Below are 24717 nucleotides of genomic sequence, written 5' to 3' on the forward strand. Positions count from 1 at the left end.
TTGACTTCTCCCGAGCCTTTGCCAGACGAAAGATGGATTTTTGGCCCTCTTTGGTTTCCAATGTGTCATACAATGGTGACAATTGGTCTTGTCGGGCTTTGGCAACGGCTCGTTTTGCGGCACATTTGGCTGCTTTATAAGATTCGCGGTCTTCAGGAGACTCAGTCTCTTGCCACTTTTTAAAAAGTGTCTTCTTCTCCCGAACTGCCTCCTGCACTGAGTCATTCCACCACCACGTCTCCTTGTCGATGACGCGGTGACCATGCATGTCGTAAAAAACATGATAACTTTTTTTTTCAACACGACTAGAAAATTAACGTTAAACTCACTAATATTGATACGAAACAGTTGCTTATAATTAACGATATGCGCAGTGTTAGTCCTGCTCACGTCTCCTGAATCAACCTGTATAGAAACACAAACAGCCTATGTATGTATTTCGATTTCAGCCGGTTCCCGACGCACCAAGCTTCACATCAGATGTCGACAGCAAAGCGGCCTACATGCAGCCGAACACTTATGGAATGAACCTCAATGGTGATGAAGGCTACGTTTGGAACGTACGTACCCTTCTCTTCTAAGACTAGATGCCCGGCAAACGGAAACATGGTGGCCCTAAATCTACTTGGCGCCGTTCTGTGATGAAGAGCTGGGTGTATTGGGGATGGGGTGGGAGGAGGCTACCCAAGCTGCCCAGGACCGGAGTCAGTGGAAGAAAAAGAATCGAGCCCTACGCCCTAGCAGGGGGTAACAGGATGGAAAGAAGAGGAAGACCAATTTTAGCTAATTCTTAAGGCTGCGTTTCCACATGTGCGGGGATGCTAAGCGAGGGACGAGTTTATTTAGAACCAATAGAAAATTGCCGACTAGAGCTGGGCTGAGCAAGGATAGGTAAGTGAAGTCATCATATTGGTTCATCAACACAACCCTCGCTACGCATCCTCGCACATCTCTGGTAGAAACGCCAACGTTTTCGTGTACACTTAAGTACGATTACTACAATCCACGTCGATAATTATCATTATTAATGTCATCATCATCATCATCTCAGCCATAAGACGTCCACTGCTGAACATAGGCCTCCCCCTTTGGGGGGTGTATGCCATAATCGCCACGCTTGGCAGGCGGGTTGGCGATCGCAGTCGAGTACACCGAATTTGAGGGACGCTGCTGCCCGTCCACCGGTGGTCTTGGACGTAGTTTAAGGACATACCCGGGTCCGGGTCATTATTAATGTGTTTTTTAGTATTTCGTAGAAATATATTTTACTAAAATACCAAATTCTACTCTTCTCTTTAAGTTAGCTACCCATTTATAAAGAAATTGAAGGGCGAAAATTTAAGCGCACATGATAAATTAGGACATAGAATGATCATTTGTATCCCAATTTTAGTGCCGGATTAAGGTTGACTCACGCTAGACCGGGCCGTGTCCGGGCCGGAGCTTCCGGCGCATATTTTTCTATGGAAAGCATCACGTGATCACCGTTCATCTCTCATAGAAAAGTACGCGCCGGAAGCTCCGGCTCGGACACGGCCCGGTCTAACGTGAGTCATCCTTTACTGGGTATACCGGACCATTGAAGTGCCGGATTATCGAGATTTCACTGTAATATGATATTAAAATAATATTTGCAGAATTTGAACAATCCTCCAACATACTACGAGCTCGGATCGTCGGACGGAAACCCTAATGAGGTACGTCAATTAATTAAGTACCTACCTACTTAATAAAACCGAATCATTGCGAGTCGGACTCGCCCACCGACGGTTCCGACCTTTTAAGTATCTGTTGTTATAGCGGCAATAGAAATACATCATCTGTGAAAATTTCAACTGTCTAGCTATCACGGTTCATTAGGTACAGCCCGGTGACAGACAGACGGACAGTGGAGTCTTAATAATAGGGTCCAGTTTTTACCCTTTGGGTACGGAACCCTAAAAAGAATACCTACAAGACCTAACATATAATAGGCAGTCAGTATAATAGCATTGACTGGGGGATTTAGATATTGAGCACGTTGACGACCGACCTGAAAAACCGCCTTTGCCTTTTCAAACGTAATATTAATATTAACATTGCTGAAAATATTTTAAGTAGCTAACACACTATCGCACCGCACCAAGGTCATTGTGGGACGCACCCATAAGTAAGAGGGAGAAAGAGATATCGCTTTCTCCCTCTTACTTATGGGTGCGTCCCACAATGATTTTTGGTGCGGTGCGATAGTGTGTTAGCTACTTTAACACAGTTTAATGTTTAATATCTGGGTTTAAAACAACTAAGTTTAAAACATAATTATAAAAACTCAAAAATGCGCATTTTCCCAGAGATGTGACTTAGCTGGATCGATTTTTCGGCCCCGAAAACCCCCATATAGCAAATTTCATCGAAATCGTTAGAGCCGTTTCCGAGATCCCCGAAATATAAGAAGAATTGCTCGATTAAAGGTATTAGATAGATTAACTACAGTTGTTTTTAGTTTGATTTTCTTTTCGAATTTTTAATTATTATAAGTCGCTTTAAAAATTTGTATGGAAAATGTTTACGTTAAGCTTAAGTTTCGTTATTCTCTGAGAATATTTCTGTGGTTGCGTGTAAATGCCACGACTCTTTTTATACATTTTGTATGGGTAGCGGCAATTAGACCGCAGACATATTTTTTGAGAATCGCCGAAGTATTTTTTCTGCAAACTAAGTACCATTGACCGGGGTAACTTTCAAATGCAGGGGCGACTTTATAATTCTAGTTTTTAAGCCATAATATATATTTATGCGAGATTTTTTACAGTAGGTGAATATGAATATATAGTAATCTAACTAGTTACAGGAACATTTTCAGTAAATAATGAATAATGGTAAATCTATGGCCGTTTTAAATCTATCAAAGTAACCCCAAATTTTCCAAAGTCACCCCGGTCTACGGTACTGAACTGAACATTTTAATAGGGATCATCTGGTCCACAAAGTCAAGAAAACACGCCACCATCCAGTGAAAACGCCTACATTCCCCCCGCTATACCCAACGAATCAGAAAGCTCTGAAGATATATACATTGTAACTAACAGACCTAGCGCACAGCCGTTAGAAACTGTACCAGAGACAAATCCTGAACCTAGTAATGAAAGTCTAGAACCAATTGATGAGAATCCAGGACTGATTAATGAAAATCCAGAAGCAATTAATGATAACCCAGGACCAATTAATGATAATCCAGAAGCAATTAATGATAATCCAGGACCGATTAATGATAATCCAGAACTAGTAAATGATAATTATTCAGCACCAATAAATGAAAACCCAGAACCAAGTGACAGTGGAGCAAAATACCCCGTTGAACCAATCAACGGTGACGATAATTCAAACCCCAAACCAGAAAATGAAGGTTTTACTAATAGACCTGAGTACGAAAACCCAGAACTGCCAGTACAGCCAGAAACTGCTGGACCAAGTGTTCCACAACCTGGAGGGAAGGAGTACCCAATAAGCGGAAGTCCAATTGGGGAGTCAAGTGAAAATCCTGGTTATGGTTACGGGCAACCAGGTGAAACTAAGGAGAGTTCCACTGAAGAAAGCTCGGAAGGAGGCCAAATTAAGGTAAGTTTAAAATAACAGAGCTCGAAATGTCTGCACCGATAATTTAAGAAAATTCAATTAGGTATAAAGAGAGTAAGAAATCATTTGGAACATTCCATAAATTGTCTACCGTTGTCCTGTGCAACGCGAATTTTTAAGAAGATTTTTAGGTACTGGACTTTCTTTTTCTATGACAAATTGTCAAAAATATGTATAATAATCTTACTGTTTCAGGAAATGCCAGTGGCCCCTACACTTCCACCGCTAAACTACGACGGCCTGCCAGACTACATCAGAGACGCCATTTCATCTTCGGAAAAACCGGTAATTTTTACATACAATATTCTAAATTTAGCAACCTCTTACAGACCTCTGCTCTGTCTCTTTCGAAGGGCCGACAATTTGTATGGGACTGCAATTTGTATCCTGATGTGAACTGCACGCCGACTGCACGCCAACTGTAACGTCGGCGTGCAGTTCCCATACAAGTTGCAGTCGGGTTGCAGTCCGTCTGTACCGGCCTTACAAACAAACATACAGATGTAGTGCATAATTGTTTTCCATCGTATTTTCTCGGGAACGTTCGTATTTGTCATGCTACTTCAGTCAACGTCAGTAGCTTTTGTAGTACCGAGACTGACTGAATTAGCAAGACACGTTGGTACGTTTCCGTGAAAATACGATGGAAAATAATTATGCACAACATCTGTATCAAAATGACGGATAGAGCCAAACGATGAGGTATCAACGGTTTGCAAACGAGTTAACAAACGTTTATAACGCCATTACTCTCTCTAATCCCCAGGCATCCTACGAACAGACCGACAACCCATACACCAACCCCCAACCGAAGCCGGAAGACAAACAAGTGTTGCAAGACCAGATGGAGGGCATATTCGCCACCATGCCGCCAGTGGAAGACATTCCTAAGACGTATGGCATGAATCTGACTTCGGATGGCGGGCATGTTTGGAATGTAAGTACAGATGTAATGCATAATTATTTTCCATCGTATTTTTACAAACGTGTCTTGCTATTTCGGTCAGTCACGGTTCATAAAGTACTGAGGTTGACTGAAGTAGCATGACAAATACGAATGTTTCCGAGAAAATATGATGGAAGACAATTATGCACATTTGTAGGGAATTTTATAGTATAGTGTTTGGAACTTAAATGGTTACAATGAGCGGAGACCAGCAACACGCCTGCACCTCTCGATAGCAGGCGTCCATAGGCTGCTGTGATAGATTTACATCAGGGGGGTTGTATGCTTGTTTGCCGCCAACGTGGCATCAAAAATATGATGTAAAAATTCTTCCGTTACAGGACATGGTAAATCCACCAGTTTCTTATGATGTTGGATCCCCTAGCCAATCGGAAGAGGTAAATAAAAATCCACGAGTCTTCTTTCTGAACAAATCAGAAAGAAACAAGACAATTGAAGCCTTATTGTTAAGAATGGCCAATTACTATGATGTTGCTTTTCATAAATGAAAAGATATTATTTATTAATTTGACATTTACTTTCTAGGAACATAAAGAACAGCTCCCAGCACCGGTATCCGAACAACCAGAAACTGAACCAACCAAACCAGAAAAAGAAGAACCTATGCCTAATACAGAAGAGCCCAACCAAGAACCAGAGACATACGAACAGGAAGATAAGCCCGTTCAAGAGCCTGCAGAGCTAGAGAAAGATCCAGAAGAACCTATTGCTAACCCCAGCGAGGAAAACAATGAACCTCCAGCTCCAGGAAATGACAATAAACCAATTGAAGAACCGGCTGAACCGACAGGACAAGTAGAACCTGAACCTGAAAATCCAGAAGTTCCGGAACCAGGAAACGATGAACAAGAAAATCCTGAACCTATACTTGAACCAGGAAACGAGTCAGAAAATCCCGAACTTGTACCCGAACCAGGAAACGAAGAACCAGAAAATCCTGAACCTATACCTGACCCAGGAAATGAAGAACCAGAAAATCCCGAACCAGGAAATGAAGAACCAGGAAATCCTGAATTGGTACCAGAGCCAGGAAACGAAGACACAGAAGAAACCAGCGAAGAACCAGCTGAAGAAGCTAATGAAGAAAAAGATAAACCGGATATTATGAGCGAACTGCTTAAGAGCGTAAGTATCTTAAAACCACAAGGATTATAAACGTTAAGAGTAATTCTGGAAATTTATAATTGTATTTTGCGTTTTTTTAGATTTGAAGATAAAATACAATTTTATTTCATTTTGTTATAAAAATGATTACCTTATTATGTTATCTTGAGTGGCTGAATCATTCGGCCCACCAATGTTTAAAGAAAACCCTTAACATTGTTTATATACATTGTGATATAAGTAACAGTGTATGGTAAAAATTATAACAAAAAAAATGTTAAGTGCAAAACGCGTATCTACATTCTACATTTATCAAAATTTTATTTATTTCATTACAGGAACAATTTTGGAAATGGTTAGGAGAATGGACCGCGACCTACATGGAACTTTTAGAAAAGGTACGTTTCATTCTTTATTTTTAGTAGTAGTAGTAGTAGTAGTAAACTCTTTATTGTACAAAAAGACATATTAAAAATAACATACAATTAGTAAGAAGTACAAAGGCGAACTTATCCCTTTGAGGGATTTTTAATTAAGTTTGTCCTTCTGCGGCGGTAGCACGGTCTCATTTTTATCGCCTGTCACGTTCTAACAAATATGTAAGTGCGAAAGTGACAGGCATAGTGACAGGCGATAAAAATGCAACCATGCTGTCACCGTTGACTTATAAAAAAGCACTGAATATTTTAATAACTACTTTTTTAATGATTCTGATACCTACAAGTGTAGATTCACTTCTGAAGATGACTACTAACTTTCTAATTCTTACACAGCATATAAGGAAAATAGCAATCCAAGAAATATGCAACCGCGAGAAATCTGGTGAACAGATGTGCCTCCTGGAAGACAAACCTGAAGATGATGATAATAATGGAGTTATAATCAAAGATGGGAAGATCATTGTAGACGGTAAAGAAATAGATATAACAAACACGGATAATTTAGACAAAGACCTAAAGAGACATCAAAACAATAAATGGGATAATGATAAGAAAAATAAAAATGAAAATAAGATAGAAGCATCTACAATCTATGGTAATTCGGTAGGAAATGAGAAAGTAACTAATGTTTTTATATTTACCGCTGACAAAGCTGATGAGATTGTAGAGAATTTGAAACCAGATAGCGAATCTGAAGTTGACTTGGTAATTGACGATAACATAAAAGAAAACGAAAATAAGAAGTCTACAGAAGTTGTTGACCAATCAGAATCAAATTTAGGAAATACTGAATCTAACACAAGTGAAGTAAATAAAGAAGAAGGTAATAATGAAGAAACATACGAAGGTGAGGTTAACAAGGAAGAACCGAACGAAGATAACATAAACGAATCAAATAACAGTGAACCTGAAGAACTTAATAATGAAGAAGTTATCAAAGAAAGTGAGGGTGATATCGAAGAATTAAATGAAAACGAATCAATTGAAGGCGAAGCTAACGAAGAGTCAAATAAAGATGCAAAGGAACCTAATAAAGAAGAATCCGCGAGTGACATAAAAGAATCAAAACGCGGAGACGAGTCAACGTTAGAACCTAGTGAAAGCGAATCAAATTAGAAAACTACTCGTACGAATTTGCTTTTAAGTAAGAAAAAGGTTCTAATAGTATAAGAAAACTGACTAGAATTTGTCAGCTGAAGTAGATGTCTCTGTACAACATGTTTTCTATACACCTCTTCTACAATTTATAATTTTTTGTTTGTAGTCATTTAAGTTGAATGTTTCTAAGCATTAGGTATATAATTTTATTTAAATTTTGTAACTATTTGTAACTGTATGTAAATTAAAATTAAATTAAATTTTTTGTACGTGCTACAAAAAAGTATTGTTATGTGATTTATGTGAATTCAAAAGAAGACAATAAACTAGTAAAAAGTTATATAAATCCTTAATTTTTACTACAAAAATGTACCTAACTCGACTATCTCAAGAATCATACCTTAAAACCTACAACTCCGTATCTTTAGGTACTTAAATTAAATTAAACAAATGATTTTTTTCATTCTCGGGTAGTTATAACATTTATTGATTAACCAACCAAATACAAAACCACCTGGATCTATCACTGAACGACCTGACTTTAACCTACATTATTTTAATCATGTAATGTTTTCATCTACCCTCAACTGGCTTAAGAAGCCATTTGAGGGTAGATTTTGTTTACTTTTTTTTAAATACCTAAAGATACAGAGTATAGAGGCTAACTATTTTTTAGATACACCTATCCTGTTATTTACGTAAACTATTTATGTTAATAATTTAGTATCAGACATTATATGGGGGTTTTCAGAAAAAAATGGTACCATTTACTTTTTTTCGAAAAACCATCAACTTTTAAGTTATTTAGACTCACAAGCACGAGTACTATTGAATGAGACAAAGAAAAAAAGTGTCCTCATTTTTTCATACAAAGGGTGTCAGTATTGTAACGGTCCATACAAAATGTACTTATGTGAAAATGCGTTACAAAACTGACATTTTATTTCTTTTTAAATGGGTAGTCCTCGTGATTCTGAATAGAAATAACCCAAAAGTTGATGGATTTTCGAAAAAATGTAAATGGTACATTTTAAAGTAAAAATGCCCATATCTCTAGGCATTTTCCATATGCGATAATAAAACAAATTGTAATAAAATTAAAAACATATTTTATTAAAACCACTGGATCATATGGCACTTTGATTAACAAATCGATTAACTAATTAATTAATTACTTAATCATTCAAGTTCAATGCTCTTTGACCTACATTCTTATTTATATGGAAAACTCCACATGAAATGACGAAACCTATTAAGTTATTTAAACAAAATTGCTAGGAATTACGTCAACTTATTTCCAAACCGATACCATAGAGGTATATTTGAATACAGGGTGGGTAATCGTAATGGGTAAATTTTGGATTAACCTTGAGAATAGAGAGTTAGACCGAAAGTCTGTAGCGATTTTGATAGCCCACTGTGCAAGTGTTATTTTAAACGTCAAACTTCTATAAAAATTATGGCGTATGAATGATACTTGCACAGTCAGTGCTGTCAAAATTGTTGCAGAATTATCTTGGTCTAACGTACTTTTTTCTCGAACTTCTGAAGAAAAAGGCAACTCAAATTTTAACCAGGTGATCCGTCGCGGAGTGGCTACAAGACCTCTAGAATGTCTTATTTTTATTTCATTAAATATATATATGTAGTGCATGATTGTTTCCCACCGTATTTTCTCGGAAACGTTCGTATTTGTCACGCTACTTCAGTCAACGTCAGTACTTTTTGTACCGAGACTGACTGAAATAACATAACAAGACACTTTCGTAAAAAAGTGATATTTACAGTCATTTTCACTTAATTGAACACCTTTAACGGCCGGTTAGCAATCGTTACAAAACTGACGGTCGATGTCAAATCCCATACATTTTGTAAGAAATGTAACGGTTAGACGTTACTGAAACACGACTTAAGTCGCGCTTTAAAGTACGAGTTAAATGAAAATGCCCTTACTTTAGATTATTTTCGTACTAATTAACTTGGATATTCCACCCTGTATAGTTTAACAATTACTTTCATTTCGATTTGCAACTCTTAAAACTAAAATGGCAGTTAAAAAGACTATTTTATTCTGACATCGATAAAAACGATCAAGGAGTTAAAATCTTAGCCAATGTCTTTCTTTATAATATGTAGCAATCAACAGAGAAAATGTGACGTTCCTGAGGTAAAGGTACCCTATGGCGGTTGGCACTTACACTATTATTAACGGCGCTCGAGTAATGCGGTGCTAGGTGACGTAAGCGCCACCGCCATAAGGCATGGTATAATAATATACTCCGCCTGGTACTCTCTTCCCGTCTTTTCGTGGTCACGTGACTGACACAAGCCTACGTCATCATGCGATGCTATATAAAGTGGCAATGTTATTGTGACGTAGGCTTGTGTCACTCTGGGAAGAGAAGACCATGTTTTATTAGACTATGGCCATAAGGTACCTTTTCCCGTGGAATGTCACATATGACATATAATATTAGTAGCCTCCATACACAATTGCATTTCACATTATTGCTTATAATAATAAGCCCATAGAAAATGGACCAGCCAAAATGTACGAAACTGCCAAATTTTTTATCGCGGTTTCGGCGTTGGTCCCATAGTAAAAGTTGCTCAGTATATAATCCCAAAACCTCCCTGGCAACGGGAATGCAGTTATTTTTCAGCCATCCCGTATATTAGAAAAAAAATTACTTCGACCGTTAGGCAATTGAGATGAACCTAGTGGAATTATGCAGATTTTTTCTATATAAATATTCTCATGTTGATTGTTACAATATAAAATATATTTAAAATACTAGAAGCATTTTCATCCCATTGCAGATGGAACATTCTAAAATATAAGAAATACATAATTTTCTATCTAAAATTTCGTAAAAAGATATAACAATTCTAAAATCCATAAAAATAAAACCCTTTTACCGAAAATTTGATAAAAAAAAAATTTTAATAGAGAATTTCGAAAAACTTTTGTGTATTTAATATTGCCGTTTAGGTTAAATACCTGTCATGATTTCATAATATAGGTAATATATATAAACTTATTAATAATAAGGATCTCTTCTAGCTAATATATGATAGTAGTTGACAATTAAAATCAGTTAAGTCTTCAAAAACTTATAAAAATAAATTCATATACTATAAGTAATAAGATGTACATCATAGATGTAGATAAAAAGGCAAGTTTATTTTCTTAACAAAAATAACAATAGAAAAATATATTATATGGGGCATTATCTATGAAATACCTTATTGTCGATGGCGCTTACGCCGCACAGCGTCGCGCGGCATTGTATTTATATCGGAGCATCGTTAATAATGACGTAAGCGCCATCGACAATAAGGTCCAATTTCCTAAAGACCGTCTCTTTTTTATTTTATATGTGATATTCTGATATTGCACTAGTCATAAAAGAAGAGTATACATTTTATCTAACTTGTTAACTACGAAACCCAAATAAAAAGTGAGTTGGTAGTAACTACTGGGACTTTTTTTCTCAATTGTTACCACTGGGTACAGGTGAGAAAAGAAATCCCATGGTAACTAAAGTTGAGTTCAATAGAAATAATAAATAATGTAAACAAATATGGCAAATTTTGTTAGCATTAGACATATAACCTAATAATTTTACGATGGATTCATTGAAATATTATTAAATACAATTATTTTAACTAGTAATTGATATATTTTTTTTATAGAAAGTAACATGGAAATATAACATATGTGTACCACAATACAAAGATTCGCCAAACTGCGGGGCAGTTTGTTGGCGATGAGCTCGCTCTTTTTATAAGTATGTAAAATATAAATAAACGATTTAAGTATACAGGGTGTTTGGTACATCGTTTGCCAAATTAAAGCGGCAGATAGGTTGAGTCATATGCTATCTTCTCATGCCTAGAAAAACAAAATTGGCCATGGTTTTTTTACTACTACGCAAGTAAAAATTTACGAAAAACTGGCATAGAGCTGAAAAAAAAACGTACGCAAAATGAAAAATTTCTAGGCCTGTTTACGAAGTGCAAGTTTACGAAGAAATTAAGGTAAATTGGTTTGTTTACATTATTAGTCGTTTCTATTGAACTCAACTTTAGTGGGAATAACCAATAAGAACGCGCTAGTAAACCTAAACGCCACTTTACACTTTTTTCTGGATACGATATTAGGAGATGTCGCTGTATGTAGTTTGCAAAAGCATATAATATTACAGTTTCTTCTAAAATATACTCTATATCTTAGCCGATAAGGTGCATATTAGAAGATATATATACATATATTTATTTGTCACTGATCCTCAATTCGGCCAGTTCTTTTTCTTCATCTACCTCGTCTTCGTCGTCTGAGCCGTGTACGGATGCAGCGGGGGTCGTTGTTCCTACAAAAATATTACATAGTTATTATATTATACCCACTACCTTATTAAATGTGCCTATACAGATGTACCCCCATATTCATAAAACTTTACGGGCCTGATTTAGATTATGTGTTATCCCTTTCTTACAAATACATAAGTCAAAATGACAGATAAAGACAAACGATTATAAGCTACTTGAGGTCTGTAGCGTGTTTATGAATGAGGGGGTTAGTACATAATTACTTTCCATCGTATTTTCACGGAAACGTACGAACGTGTCTTGCTATTTCAGTCAGTCTCGGTACAAAAAGTACTGAGGTTGACTGAAGTGGCATGACAAATACGAACGTTTCCGAGAAAATACGATGGAAAACAATTATGCATTACATCTGTACTTTGCTTCATAATTCGAAATTGAATTGCATTGGAGCAAGGTAATAATATTTTACATTTCAAAAATATATTTACACGCCTTTAGGGCACTTATTATAAAGCCGTGTAAATACTGGTATAAATAGATTTATGGAACGTTGGCTAGTAAAGTTCAAAGTTCCAATTTCAATGTTTTGTGAGTCTACTCAACAAATGGGGCATTATCTATGAAACCTTATTGTCGATGGCGCTTACGCCGCACAGCGTCGCGCGGCATTGTATTTATATTGGAGCATCGATAATAATGGCGTAAGCGCCATCGACAATAAGGTCCCTTTTCATAAATAACGTCACAAATACTTATTCTAATTAATACTATCTCTATAAGTGCTTACAACACAACCTAAAACTAAACTAAAAACCTTAAACAAAAACTACGAAAAGTAATAATAATAAAACGCGCGACAGTGAAAAATATCATACAGATGTAGTGCATAATTGTTTTCACCGTATTTTCTCGCAAACGTTCGTATTTGTCATGCTACTTCAGTCAACGTCAGCACTTGTTGTACCGAGACTGACTGAAATAGCAAGACACGTTCGTACGTTTCCGTGAAAATACGATGAAAAATAATTATGCACAACAAAATAATTATGTATGGTGACATTCTATGGAACTTGCTAACTATGTAAACAAACCGCCATATTGAAATTGTCTCTTGAGTGATGAATTTACTAGTGACTTGTTTACATAGTTAGCAAGTTCCATATAATGACACTTTATAAATATTAATTTATTAAAATATGCGGCTATGCTAATCTAACTAAAAGTGTTTTAAACGTGTAATTATTATACATGTTTTTTAATTAATAAACCGACTATAGATAAAGGTGCTATTATCCGTGGAACACGCAAAAATTGAACCCCTGACCCCAAACAAAGCCGGAGTGTAAGAGCGTTTTCACATTGTCCGGTCCGATATCGGACGTAGAATCCTATATCCCCGTAGTCAGGCCGCGGTGGCGCGCCTGGGCACCGTCTTGCGGTCACGCACACTACAACAAGCATCACACACACATACATGGGCGCGCGCAACCTTATCACCCACTCACACATAATTTTTAAGTTTTTTTTTAGTAGCCCATATTGTGTCCCACTGCTGGGCAAAGGCCTCCCCTGTCTTCGTTTCGCCATCTCATTTTTGGTCTGCCTCTGCCTCGGGTGATCTGTGGTGCCCATTCGGTCGCTATTTTGGCCCATCTGTCCGGGTGCATCCGACAGATATGTCCCGCCCAATCCCACTTGATTTTTATGTTATCTAGATTTAATTTATCCAACTGTTACATACTCTTTTTGGTAAGCCCCAAGATACAGGCTCAGCCTAGATTAGGGCTTACCAGACACCTCCTGTGCATGTACTGTGTTCCCAATTTTTTTTTCCTAGCCTATTTTGGTGTCCCACTGCTGGGCAAAGGCCTCCCCTCGTTTTCTCCACTCGACCCTGTCATCGGCATTTTCCCACCATTTGGGGTAGAATGCGTCCAAGTCGTCCCGCCATCTCCTTTGAAGGGCGACCTTCCCTTGTGTCTCAAGCGCAAACTCCGTGTTCCCAATTATTATCAATAAATTATTCTTATTCTTATTATGCCTACACATACGCACACAAACAAATACCATCCGACAGCTGACGGGGGCCTCCGACATGGCTGAATTTATCGGAAGCGCTTTCTGATATCGGATGTCGGAAGGCGCCTATAAGAAAAGCAGCTGTTATTTGTCGTTTTTTAGTAATAATGATTAATTAAATGCATAAATAAATACAGAGAAACACATACATCTTACATTTTACTTCTTTCCGACATCCGATTATAGGATCGGACAATGTGAAAACGCTCTAATAGGGTAGATATTTGCTGATAGGGTCGAAAAGCGCCACAACTAAAGTCTGCGACCTTACAGTCACCTGCAATAATATGTTACACAACGAAGGCCGCAATAATATCTGACACGATCTTATTTGTAGGGCAGTAAGAGCGTGTGACATATTTTTGAGGCCTTCTAAAAGTAACATACATATTAGGGGTCATTCATTAATTTTTTTTTGTCACAAGTCACAACATGTCACATTTTCTTGACCATCTCCCCCCTCCCCGTAAACGTGTGATGTAATTAATGGATGACCCCTTATTGCAGGTGACGACACTACCACCTACCACATATGACTATACCATATGACTGTACCATCGCTGCCGTACCATAATACCCTATGTATCCGCACAGTCATTCAGCTTCGATATGAGTTCGTCTATCTGTTCCACCACAGCTTCGCTCAGAGGCTCCAGAAAGTTCTCCGGAGTCCTATAGTTTTCGTTCTCTGACTCATTGAATGGCTTCTCGAAATTGAGCTCTATGCCGTCGGTGGAAGGTGCGTTTTTGATGTCGAGGAGTTCGAGCGATTGTTGAAGGTTTAGAGTAGGTTTTTCGGTTTGAGTGTCTTTTGTGCTTGTGTAGACCGGCCGCAGGTTGCGTACTGATGTCAAAATAAATTGGCATTAAGTCCGCCTTCTGTACGATAAGTTTTTCTTTTACGCAAAAAATATAATATAATGTTGATTATTATATAATAATGTCAGACACCGTTAGAAAAACAGAAACAAAATGACAGAAATCATTTCATTTTATTTATTTCATAGTTTTTGACCACTTTTCATTACGTAATAAGGTTACATTAGTGACTAAACCTTTGGATTATTGAAAATTTAAAATACTACAAGGAAAAATACTCAGTTTTTTTTTAAGTATGGCCAATACGGGTAAGTGTGGATGGCCTTCACATGGGGTCCTGTTTACAAATTGGGGCCTGTTTACACATTAGGGCATGTTTACACATTGAGACCCGTGTACACATTGATTAGTTTATTGCAAGTTCATACATTTGCCACTCAACGTACTTGCGTGGCAAAATAAAGTGATTGACAAAATGAAATATCGACATGTCTGTTATCGATGTTACCTTAAATACACAACACGTTCGATATCTTCTTCTCTTTTGATGTATTGGTAGTTTTCTATTCTTTTAGCACTGTATACTACAGTTTACGTTTTAATTTTTAAGTACTTTATATACATATGATTATGTAGCGCTATGTAATTAATTTTCATTATTCAAATTTCTCGGTAACTTACCAACAGCAGGTAGAATTTACATATTTTAAATATTAATCTATGACTTATCGATTACAGATTTATCGATGTTTCATTTTCTCAAACACTCGTTTATGCAACAAAAACTTCTATGTCTGCTAATCAATGTATAAACAGGCCTCAATGTGTAAACAGGTCTCAATGTGTAAACAGGCCCCAGTGTGTAAACAGGCCCCATTGTGTATACAGGCCCCGATGTGTAAACAGGCCCCGATGTAAAGGCCAGGCACACTTACAGTGTAAATGTCTACCATGACAGTTAAATTACTATAATATTCAGTCATATTCATACTCAATGGAAAAATGGTATTTGTTGTGAACAAAATGTTGTCATTATCAATATGTTTTGATCCAAAACATGCTATGTTATGTTTACAATAAACATTTTTCGACCTACCACTCGGTCTACCACTTGGGAACATAAATTTTTGGGAAGTGTCTGAAATAATACAAGTAAAATAAAATAAAATACAGTTCTCAGGGGGCTTAGTCAAGTCAGAATCGTTTATAGAAATCCATCAAATCCATCCATCCATCGAAATTATCCCTGCAGCTAACTGTATAATGTACAATCAGCAGCAGAAGTTGCTAAGCGGGCGAGGTGTTCAAAATTATGTACTTTGACACGATCTTATTCTCTTAAAAAGAAAGTCGTGTCAACGTCAAGATCATTTTGAACACCTCGCCCGCTTAGCAATTTCTGCTGCTGACTGTACAAGTGTACAGTCGCGATTAGATATATCGGAACGACTGTGGCGCTCACAAATATCTGAACACGCCTCTATTGTCACGGCGTTAGAGTGCGTGTTCAGATACTATTGAGCACCTTGGCCGCCCCGATAGGCCCGATATATCTGATGGATACTGTGCATATTCGAACCATAGTATTTCTTTTGCTTTATTCCGTTTTCAAATAAATCCCAAATTATTTGAAATTCATCCTGATTCACTTACAACAGTTACAACACTAGGTTTAATTTAAAATGTGACAATCCATATCAAAAGGGACCTTATGGCGGTCGGCGCTTACGTCACGCAGTACCGCATTAGTATTGGCGCGCCGCTAATAAGTAATAATGTCGTACGCGCCGACAGCCATAGGGTCCCTTTTGATATGGATTGTCACAGATAGGACAATTGTGTCGCTTAACTTCAATATCAAGTAAATCCATCTGTCAGATTATGCGATTTTGGTATAAAGAAAAGGTATAGTCGTTCGATTCGTAGCTGGCCCCGAACGGCCAATCCTTTGTCTATTGTTAAGTAAAACGGCGCGTGCTACCTGCATCGGTCACTTTAACCGGTTATAGAATAACAACTCCTATGGAAATTGCAATAAGATTCAATATGAACAAATGGAAATATAATTTGCCACTTCTTGTGTGGTCCCTCTACGGTTACTGAGTGCCGGCGAGTCGAGCGCTACAGAACCAGTCTAAAATGTACGAGATGCGTAACAAAGGGGCTGTCCATAAATTACGTCATCGATTTTTGACGATTTTTGACCCCCCCCCCCCCTATAATCATCCAAAAGTCATGCTTCAAAAGCCCCCATTTCCTCCTACTTCATTGCTACCGTCATCCGATGTCCAGACCCCCCCCCCCCCTAATTTGAAATGACGTAATTTATGAATAGCCCCAAAGGCGCGTTATCGGAGAGCGCACCTACACTGGTTTTTTTACTACTAGCCCGCGCTCAGGTGCCAAATAGAATTAATACGACCCTTTTTTAATAATGGCACGTGCAGTTTTACTTAACAATAGACAAAGGATTAGCCGTTCGGGGCCAGCTACAAATCGAACAACTATAATAGGGTAGATATTTGCTGAGAGGGTCGAATGGATTTACCCGAGATTCAAGTTAAGCGACACAATTTAGTATGGTGCGCCTTATGAGCAGGGTCGTCTTAAACTATGCTGGGGCCCTTGGGCACATAAGAATTTGGGGCCCTTTTGGAAAGCAAAGAAAGCGAATTAAACTAACATTTTTCTACTATGATCTTCTATTTATTATGGGTAGTCAAATATACTGTTACTGTCTGTCCTTCGGGGCCCCCTGGGGATGGGGGTCCTGGGCACGGGCCCCGTGTGCCCTTATGGTAAAGACGGTATTGCATATGAGGATAAAAGTGTATGTACACTTACTGGAGTGCGTGGGGCTGGGGGGCTCGGAGATGGGGCGCGGGTAGTTGAAGCTCTTGCCGAGCTCCACGTACATGCGGTCCACGTAGTCCGGGTACACGGTCTGCAGCGCCTGCGCCCGCGCCTGCCGGTAGTACTGAAAAATAACAGAGATTTATACTCTGTATCTTTAGGTATTTAAATAAAAGTAAACAAAATCTACCCTCAAAATGGCTTGTTAAGTCAGTTGAGGGTAGATGAAAACATTACACGATCAAATAATGTTGGTTAAAGTCAGGTCGTTCAGTAACAGCTCCAGACGGTTTTGTATTTGGTTGGTTAACCAATAAATGTTATAACTACCCGAAAATGAACAAATTAATTGTTTAATTAAATACCTAAAGATATAGACTATAGAGATGGCGTTATTCATAAACGCATTACTGGCCCGAATTAGCTATGAATCGTTTGTCTTTTTCTGTCATTTTGACTTATATATTTGTAAAAAAAGAATGTAACATATTTAACTAAATCAGGCCCATAAAGTTTTATGAATAAGGGTTAGAGTGGATCAAACAGTTTTTTTTTCTACTCGTCGACTTTAATATTTGAATTTAAGACGTCGTATACCAAACTGTAATCGCATACTTTTCACAATGGGCTCCCTACTCAACGAAACGGCTTTAATCAACTGTAATGAATTCAACCAATCACGTCTCGCTGCGGTCAAGAGGAATAAACCAAAGGATATTACAAAAGACATCAACGCGCTACTATTTAAAGAATGAGAAGTGCGTTGATGTCTTTTTATCTACTGAGATACTTAGCTAATTTTGTTTTATTATTTAGGAGAAAAAACTCATTTATTATATAATAAGTGTTATAAAATGAACATAAAACTTAAATTAAAATAACTCAAGCTAAAAAATTAATAATACCTATCAAAATTCTACGCCCTTGGTAGGGTGGCCATCACGCAGGCAGCGTTCCCGCGGTGGATTGCTATGGCCAATCTTTGCGCGAGAAAGCTGCCTGCGTGAGGGTCACCTGTGGCCTCCCTTAGGCGTTCGCTGAGCGCCTTGTGGAGCTCCCGAGCCCCCCTACCCCACGGACCTAGTGTCTCGACGCCAAAGGCTACAAACTCGTAGTGTGCACCGAGTTATTTCCCTTAAAGCGTTCTCGGACGGACGTCATTAGGTGTTATAGTAGAAAAAATATTATTATAGTTGACTCGCAGAAAAAGTATTAGTAATATAGTCAAATCAAGCATTTCAATCTCGTAGGTACCTTACTTACTCGACTGGAAAAGCTCTCTATTATATCACGATTGTATAAAATACTGTTTTTACTAAACATTTATAATGGGAACATTTACTTACAATTCCAAGATTTCTCCAATCCATAAGGTCGGACAATCGCTCCGTGCGATTTCTTTGAATAATACGCTGCCGTCTCGTCATCCTGTCAAACAAGTTACAAATATTATATAAATATCCACCAAAATATATATATATAATCTATGTATAAGTATAAGTATGTATTTGTATGTATACCCGCTCATGTTCGCAAATTACGACTAGATGGCGTTACTAGGGTCATGTAATGTGATGATATGACTTATGACACAGGCATTACAATATATATAAGTATGTATATCGTCGCCTATACACCCATAGTACAAGCTTTGCTTAGTTTGGGGCTAGGTTGATCTGTGTAAGATGTCCCGTAATATTTATTTATTTATGTAGTTCTTGAACCTGTTGACCAAATTTCACGAAAATCAGTCGTGAAACAATTTTTTTAAATGTAAAGTCCCGTTCCCCCCTCCCTGTTGCTGTGACGTAATAGGTGGGTGAACCCCAGCCCATTGTACTTACTTGGTGAAGTCAAACATGTATTGTGCCAGTTGCTGTATGGATCCCTCCAACGAGATGTACCGTCTGTCCACCACGTATATGCCATACGACATCGGGTCCGCGATGTGCTCCTGCATGAAACAGCCGAAACCTGCCAATTTGGACTTTATTATTAAGACGGTAAAAATAATTTTAGACTAATTAATACCAAGTAGAAACTTTTGCTAGCGATACTACAAATATTTATATAACCTCGTAAGACCCACCATATAAAGTTATATATTTTTTAATTTGAACCTTATTCTATAAGTAAATTAGAACGACGTTTCGTTTGTTCTAAAAAGCAATGACACAAAAGAAATGCTACTTTATTTGGTTCACGAAAGGTTCAAATTAGGTTGCACGAATATGTACATTGTAATGTACATTTAGTCTTAGGAGGATAAGGCTCGAACTTGCGACCATTGGAACACCGGTCCAATCGCTTCATTCAACTGATCAACGGAGCCTCAGAACAGGACAGAGCCTTAGAAATGGCAGTTTAGTATACTAAACTTAGGTATATAATAAATTCGCTACTTGACTTTAGATGTCGACTACGAACTCGCGTTTTGGTAATAAAACTGATGTATGGAGTTAACACTCTTTCCTTACTTGTACAGTTGAAATACTCTGTAATGTGGAATTTGTATGATTATTGTGCAAAATTGTATCTATCTGACGTGTACATGTATTGTAACAATAAAGATTATCTTATTTTATATTATGTACTTTTTTACACGACGACTTTTTGACGTTTGACAATTCAGTGACCGCAAAACAGATGGCGCAGTACAGCGCCATCTGTATTGGATGTCAAACTTCACGTTTTTTCTTACGCTTTACCACTCTATTACAATCAATTATCTTTGGTAACAGCAGTTGAGGGTTTTTAGAGGCAGTTGAGAGTATGTATCTGTATCTTTAGGTATTTAAAACAGAGTAAACAAAATCTGCCCTCAAATGGCTTCTTAAGCCAGTTGAGGGTAGATGAAAACATTACATGATCAAATAACGTAGGTTAAAGTCAGGCCGTTCAGTGACAGTTTCAGGTGGTTTTGTATTTGGTTGGTTAATCAATGAATGTTATAACTACCCGAAAATGTACAAATTATTTGTTTACTTTTATCTAAGTACCTAAAGATACAGAGTATAGATATTTACCTGACAGGTTGGTGGTGATGCTAGGTATGCCCATGACGGTGCACTCGGCCGGCGTGTAGCCCCACGGCTCGTAGTACGAGGGGAAGACGCCGAGATGGCAGCCTCGCACGAACTCCTCGTAGTCGAGGCCGAAGAGGGGGTTGGTGGAGGTTAGGAACTCGGGGTGGAAGATTACCTGGGAAATATAAATTCAGGTAGTAATTTAGTGAATAGGGAATATTAGGCAAAGCTCTGCGTAGGTGGCACTACTAGCACATACAGTAAACAAACGTCATTGACATCATCAATGACACATTCGATTTCTGCCTCTCTATCACTCTTGTTTATTCGATCGATAGAGAGGCAGATAAAGAAATCCCGATTGTCGCGTTTCGCGGTAGGCCACCTGTAAACAAACCGCCTTGGTGCATCAACGTCATAGTGAAAAATTGACAAAAAACTGTTTAAGGCCTAGTATGTATAATTTACTCCATGGTTTACTAAACAAATTAGTGCTGCACTCTGGCGGCAGAACATTGCAGTAATACTCCCTATTCACCAGTCATTTGCCGATATTATCACAGTGTAAAAAGTAACAGTGGACCGACGCCTTTGATGTTTGCGTAAATGCCGACACCGCACAAGAACACAGTAGGGTTGTCACTGACTTTTACATAACTGCCCAAAAATGACTAACATTTAAAATAAGACTAGCCCTGTAAGTAGTACCCAGCTAGTAACAATGGCGATGTATGCAGCTCGGGTGCGACCCATCCCTCGTCCCGCGCATCCCGCACAATAGGCCTGTTGCAAGTAGCAAAGAATCACGGAAATAATGGTTTCAAAGAAACATATATGTTAATATGATTCTAAAAAATGGCCCAATCTCAGTATAAACTGAAGGATTATTAATATATTCAATAAAATAAAACTGCAAAATTCTCCAATCGGCCATTATTACTGAAACGCCAATCAGAAGCGTTCCAAACAGTGACGTCATCAATCTATAACATATTTCTTCGAGCAACATAGACAACCTCATTGACCGAAATCCATACGTTCTCACCAAAGAGTTCGAAGGTGCAAAAAAAATGTTATTTCGCCACTAAACATTTATTACGTCCAAAAAATATTATTACACGATATAAAGGAGATTATCTATTTGTTATTATCTAAATAAAATGCTAAATAATACGATATTTCACAAACAAACTTTTTTAATTATTTGGCTGAATGGAACTATCATTGCCATGTTGGCTGTCGTAACTAGAAAAAATGAAAAATTAAAAAGTAAAACCGGCGCTCGGTGATTTTCACTCAAAATTTACTTGTATCTAAATAATTCATCTTAAATTGCAACCGTGTGAGAGTTTTTGTCTAAAATGAGTTATTGTGATAAATTTTTGTAATGTATTTATCATCCCTAATCGTAATATATGGTGCTGAAATAACAATATCATTCGGATTTAAGGGAAATTCGTAACTGTAAGTATGTAAACAATGTCTACCACCCTACCACCAACTAAATAGTGACGTCACAAATGTCGTGCGAGGCGTTTTCGCGCGAGTTTTAAACTAGCTATAATAAAATGCAATTATTTATGTTAAATCTTATGAGTATAGCTGAAATATTGTGTTTTACGGAACCAATACAAGTGTACCGACAATAATAAAAGGGATTTCAAAATTTGTCATCAGGCCTATTGCCCTGTCTGTGTGTTTTATAGACTGTTATATTATATTCAATAAAAACTGTACGTTATTCAGTGTGCCTGGGTGCCTAGCCAAGATGACAATTGTTAATAGAAACGCCAATCGGAATCTAAATAAAATATGGGAATAGTCAAGTGACTGTTCATAGCATCTGTCACCCTGATACATGTTTATTTACGTTTGGCGGTTGTCGATGTACGAATATCATCAAACAAACATCAAACATCAACATTTATTCAGCAAATAGGCCACAAGGGCACTTTTACACGTCAACATTGAATTTACATACAAGCAAAAATAATAACAATACATCAACAATTTTATAAAATACAACTAACAATTCAAACTAACGTATTACAATTACTTGGAGATGTATATGGTCTCTTAATGTCGAATTACATAAAAAAATACTGATCCAAAACACAAAAAAATCTATAATATTTAGAGGTGTAAATGTAGTAGTAGTAGTAAAATACTTTATTGTACAAAAAGAAACATAAAACATGAAAGAACACAAATTATTAGTACAAAGGCGAACTTATCGCTTTCAGGGATCTCTTCCAGTTAACCCTTGAGCAATTGAGGGAGAATTGGAGAACGGTAGACATAAAAGCTGTACTAGACGGCATAAAGACAAAATATTTAATATCCTACAAATTAGGTAAACCTATATCCTACTATAATTATGTATATATACAAAGTAAATGTCTCTAGGTGTCAGAACTATAAGATTATATATAGATGGTCAAGCAAATCTTGTCAGTAGAAAAAGGCGCGAAATTCAAATTTTCTATGGGACGATATCCCTTCGTGCCTACATTTTTCAAATTTGCCGCCTTTTTCTACTGTCAAGATCTGCTTGACCCAGTATAGTTTATCAAATTATCCTTAGAGATGTATAGGGTCTCCAAGAGTCAATATCCTGTATAATTAACACATTCATTAAGAGAAAAGAAACATACGAGAGCAGGATGGGGCGTCTCACTGTAATTAATTAATAAAAATAAAGTTACTAAGTATCATCTTGGCTAGGCACCCCCGATGTAATAGGTGCCTCCCATCCCATTATTTATGTACAGTCACCAGCAATAATACGTTACTCTTCGAAGGCCGCACAAATATGTGACAGGCTCTTATAGCTTCATAAATAAGATCGTGTCAGATATTTTTGCGGTCTTCGTTGTGTAACATATTATTGCAGGTGACTGTACCTACTTACTTTAACATTATCATTGACAGTGTTGAACATTTGGCAACGTCGCACTGCGTTTAAGACCGGGTCGCTCCAATCGTCCACCTAAAAACAGAAAAAAATGACAATAATTATTCACAGTATATCGCAAAACGTACGACATAATTTTTAATTATTTATTTACATACAAGATATATACAGTGGTATATAAACGAAATTAATAACTAGCTTAAATCTAAAATAGGCCCTTGAGGCATTGTACCAAGGATGCTGGCGGCATTTCCTCGCTGTATAGACATATTACACAAACCAAGCCCTACAACACACAATATAAACAAGACCAAGTGCGGGTAGTTCGAAAAACTCGCACGCCTAGAAGATGTTGATATCAACTTGAGCCAGTCCTCTCCGAGACCACGGGGACAACGCCGTCCTCGAAACGTCGGAGGTAAATTTGATACTTAATTTTACGCGATTAAGCCCCGTCGTTGTGAATAATATTTACAAAAATATCCATAAACATACGTTATGCGTGGTGAATGATAAAGGCCTGTCCAGACGAGAACAATTTTTCGCCAATCTGATTAAATTGTCCGATCAAATCAGGTCGTGCGGACGCAAACGCCAATTTGACCATTTTCACCAATTTTAAATTTATGGTGATATTTAAGCGCTCTAAATAACAAAATGCCCCCAAACACGAATACTAGGGTCACAAATCGGCATTCTTGCGTCCGCACCCCATTTTATCGGTAATATCGGTCATAATCGGCGGTTGAATTCGCGGAGGCGACCCAAAGGCGTTTACGTCCGCACGGCCTGATTTGATCGGACAATTTAATCAGATTGGCGAAAAATTGTTCCCGTCTGGACACGGCTTAATATAAGCACACTTACCACGTAATGTGTAGTGACAGGAGGTATATATACACTTACCACGTTATGTGTAGTGACAGGAGGTATATATACACTTACCACGTTATGTGTAGTGACAGGAGGTATATATACACTTACCACGTTATGTGTAGTGACAGGAGGTATATATACACTTACCACGTTATGTGTAGTGACAGGAGGTATATATACACTTACCACGTTATGTGTAGTGACAGGAGGTATATATACACTTAACACGTTATGTGTAGTGACAGGAGGTATATATACACTTACCACGTTATGTGTAGTGACAGGAGGTATATATACACTTACCACGTTATGTGTAGTGACAGGAGGTATATATACACTTACCACGTTACGTGTAGTGACAGGAGGTATATATACACTTACCACGTTATGTGTAGTGACAGGAGGTATATAAACTTACCACGTTATGTGTAGTGACAGGAGGTAGACCGTCTCGTTGTAACGCGTATATACACCTCTTTAGTCGCACCGTGTCATCTTTGTGCAGCAGATCTGACGGCTCAGGTAGATGGCCCCTGTTAACAAAGTTATAACTCAAAGTTAAGGAATTGTTTTAGAAAATATATCTTCAACACG

At 37.7% G+C, this 24717-nt stretch overlaps 3 protein-coding genes across 3 annotated transcripts in view; 2 read left to right on the forward strand and 1 right to left on the reverse strand.

Moving 5' to 3' along the window:
• The first annotated feature begins 366 nt into the window (after positions 1-366).
• Positions 367-3612, forward strand: LOC134803670 (sporozoite surface protein 2-like). Its single transcript, XM_063776460.1, has 4 exons — positions 367-375; positions 450-560; positions 1638-1697; positions 2950-3612. The coding sequence occupies exons 1-4, from the start codon at positions 367-369 to the stop codon at positions 3610-3612; spliced, it is 843 nt and encodes a 280-aa protein (XP_063632530.1).
• A 1293-nt stretch (positions 3613-4905) lies between these two features.
• LOC134803671 (protein IWS1 homolog) lies at positions 4906-7260 on the forward strand. Its single transcript, XM_063776461.1, has 4 exons — positions 4906-4959; positions 5108-5707; positions 6025-6084; positions 6460-7260. Exons 1-4 carry the CDS (start codon positions 4906-4908, stop codon positions 7240-7242), a joined length of 1497 nt encoding a protein of 498 aa, XP_063632531.1. The 3' UTR covers positions 7243-7260.
• A 1056-nt stretch (positions 7261-8316) lies between these two features.
• LOC134803803 (glycogen [starch] synthase) overlaps positions 8317-24717 on the reverse strand; it is a 43121-nt gene continuing 26720 nt past the window's right edge. The window contains exons 12-18 of the mRNA XM_063776639.1: positions 24542-24656; positions 23245-23322; positions 20334-20508; positions 19152-19281; positions 18654-18735; positions 17299-17431; positions 8317-11597 (exon numbers count right to left, since the gene is read on the reverse strand). Of these exons, the coding sequence (XP_063632709.1) occupies positions 11500-11597; positions 17299-17431; positions 18654-18735; positions 19152-19281; positions 20334-20508; positions 23245-23322; positions 24542-24656 (811 nt within the window). The 3' untranslated portion in view covers positions 8317-11499. The remainder of the gene's footprint in view (positions 11598-17298; positions 17432-18653; positions 18736-19151; positions 19282-20333; positions 20509-23244; positions 23323-24541; positions 24657-24717) is intronic.

The sequence above is a fragment of the Cydia splendana genome, chromosome 27 (genome assembly GCF_910591565.1).
Source record: "Cydia splendana chromosome 27, ilCydSple1.2, whole genome shotgun sequence".
Lineage (NCBI taxonomy): Eukaryota > Metazoa > Arthropoda > Insecta > Lepidoptera > Tortricidae > Cydia > Cydia splendana.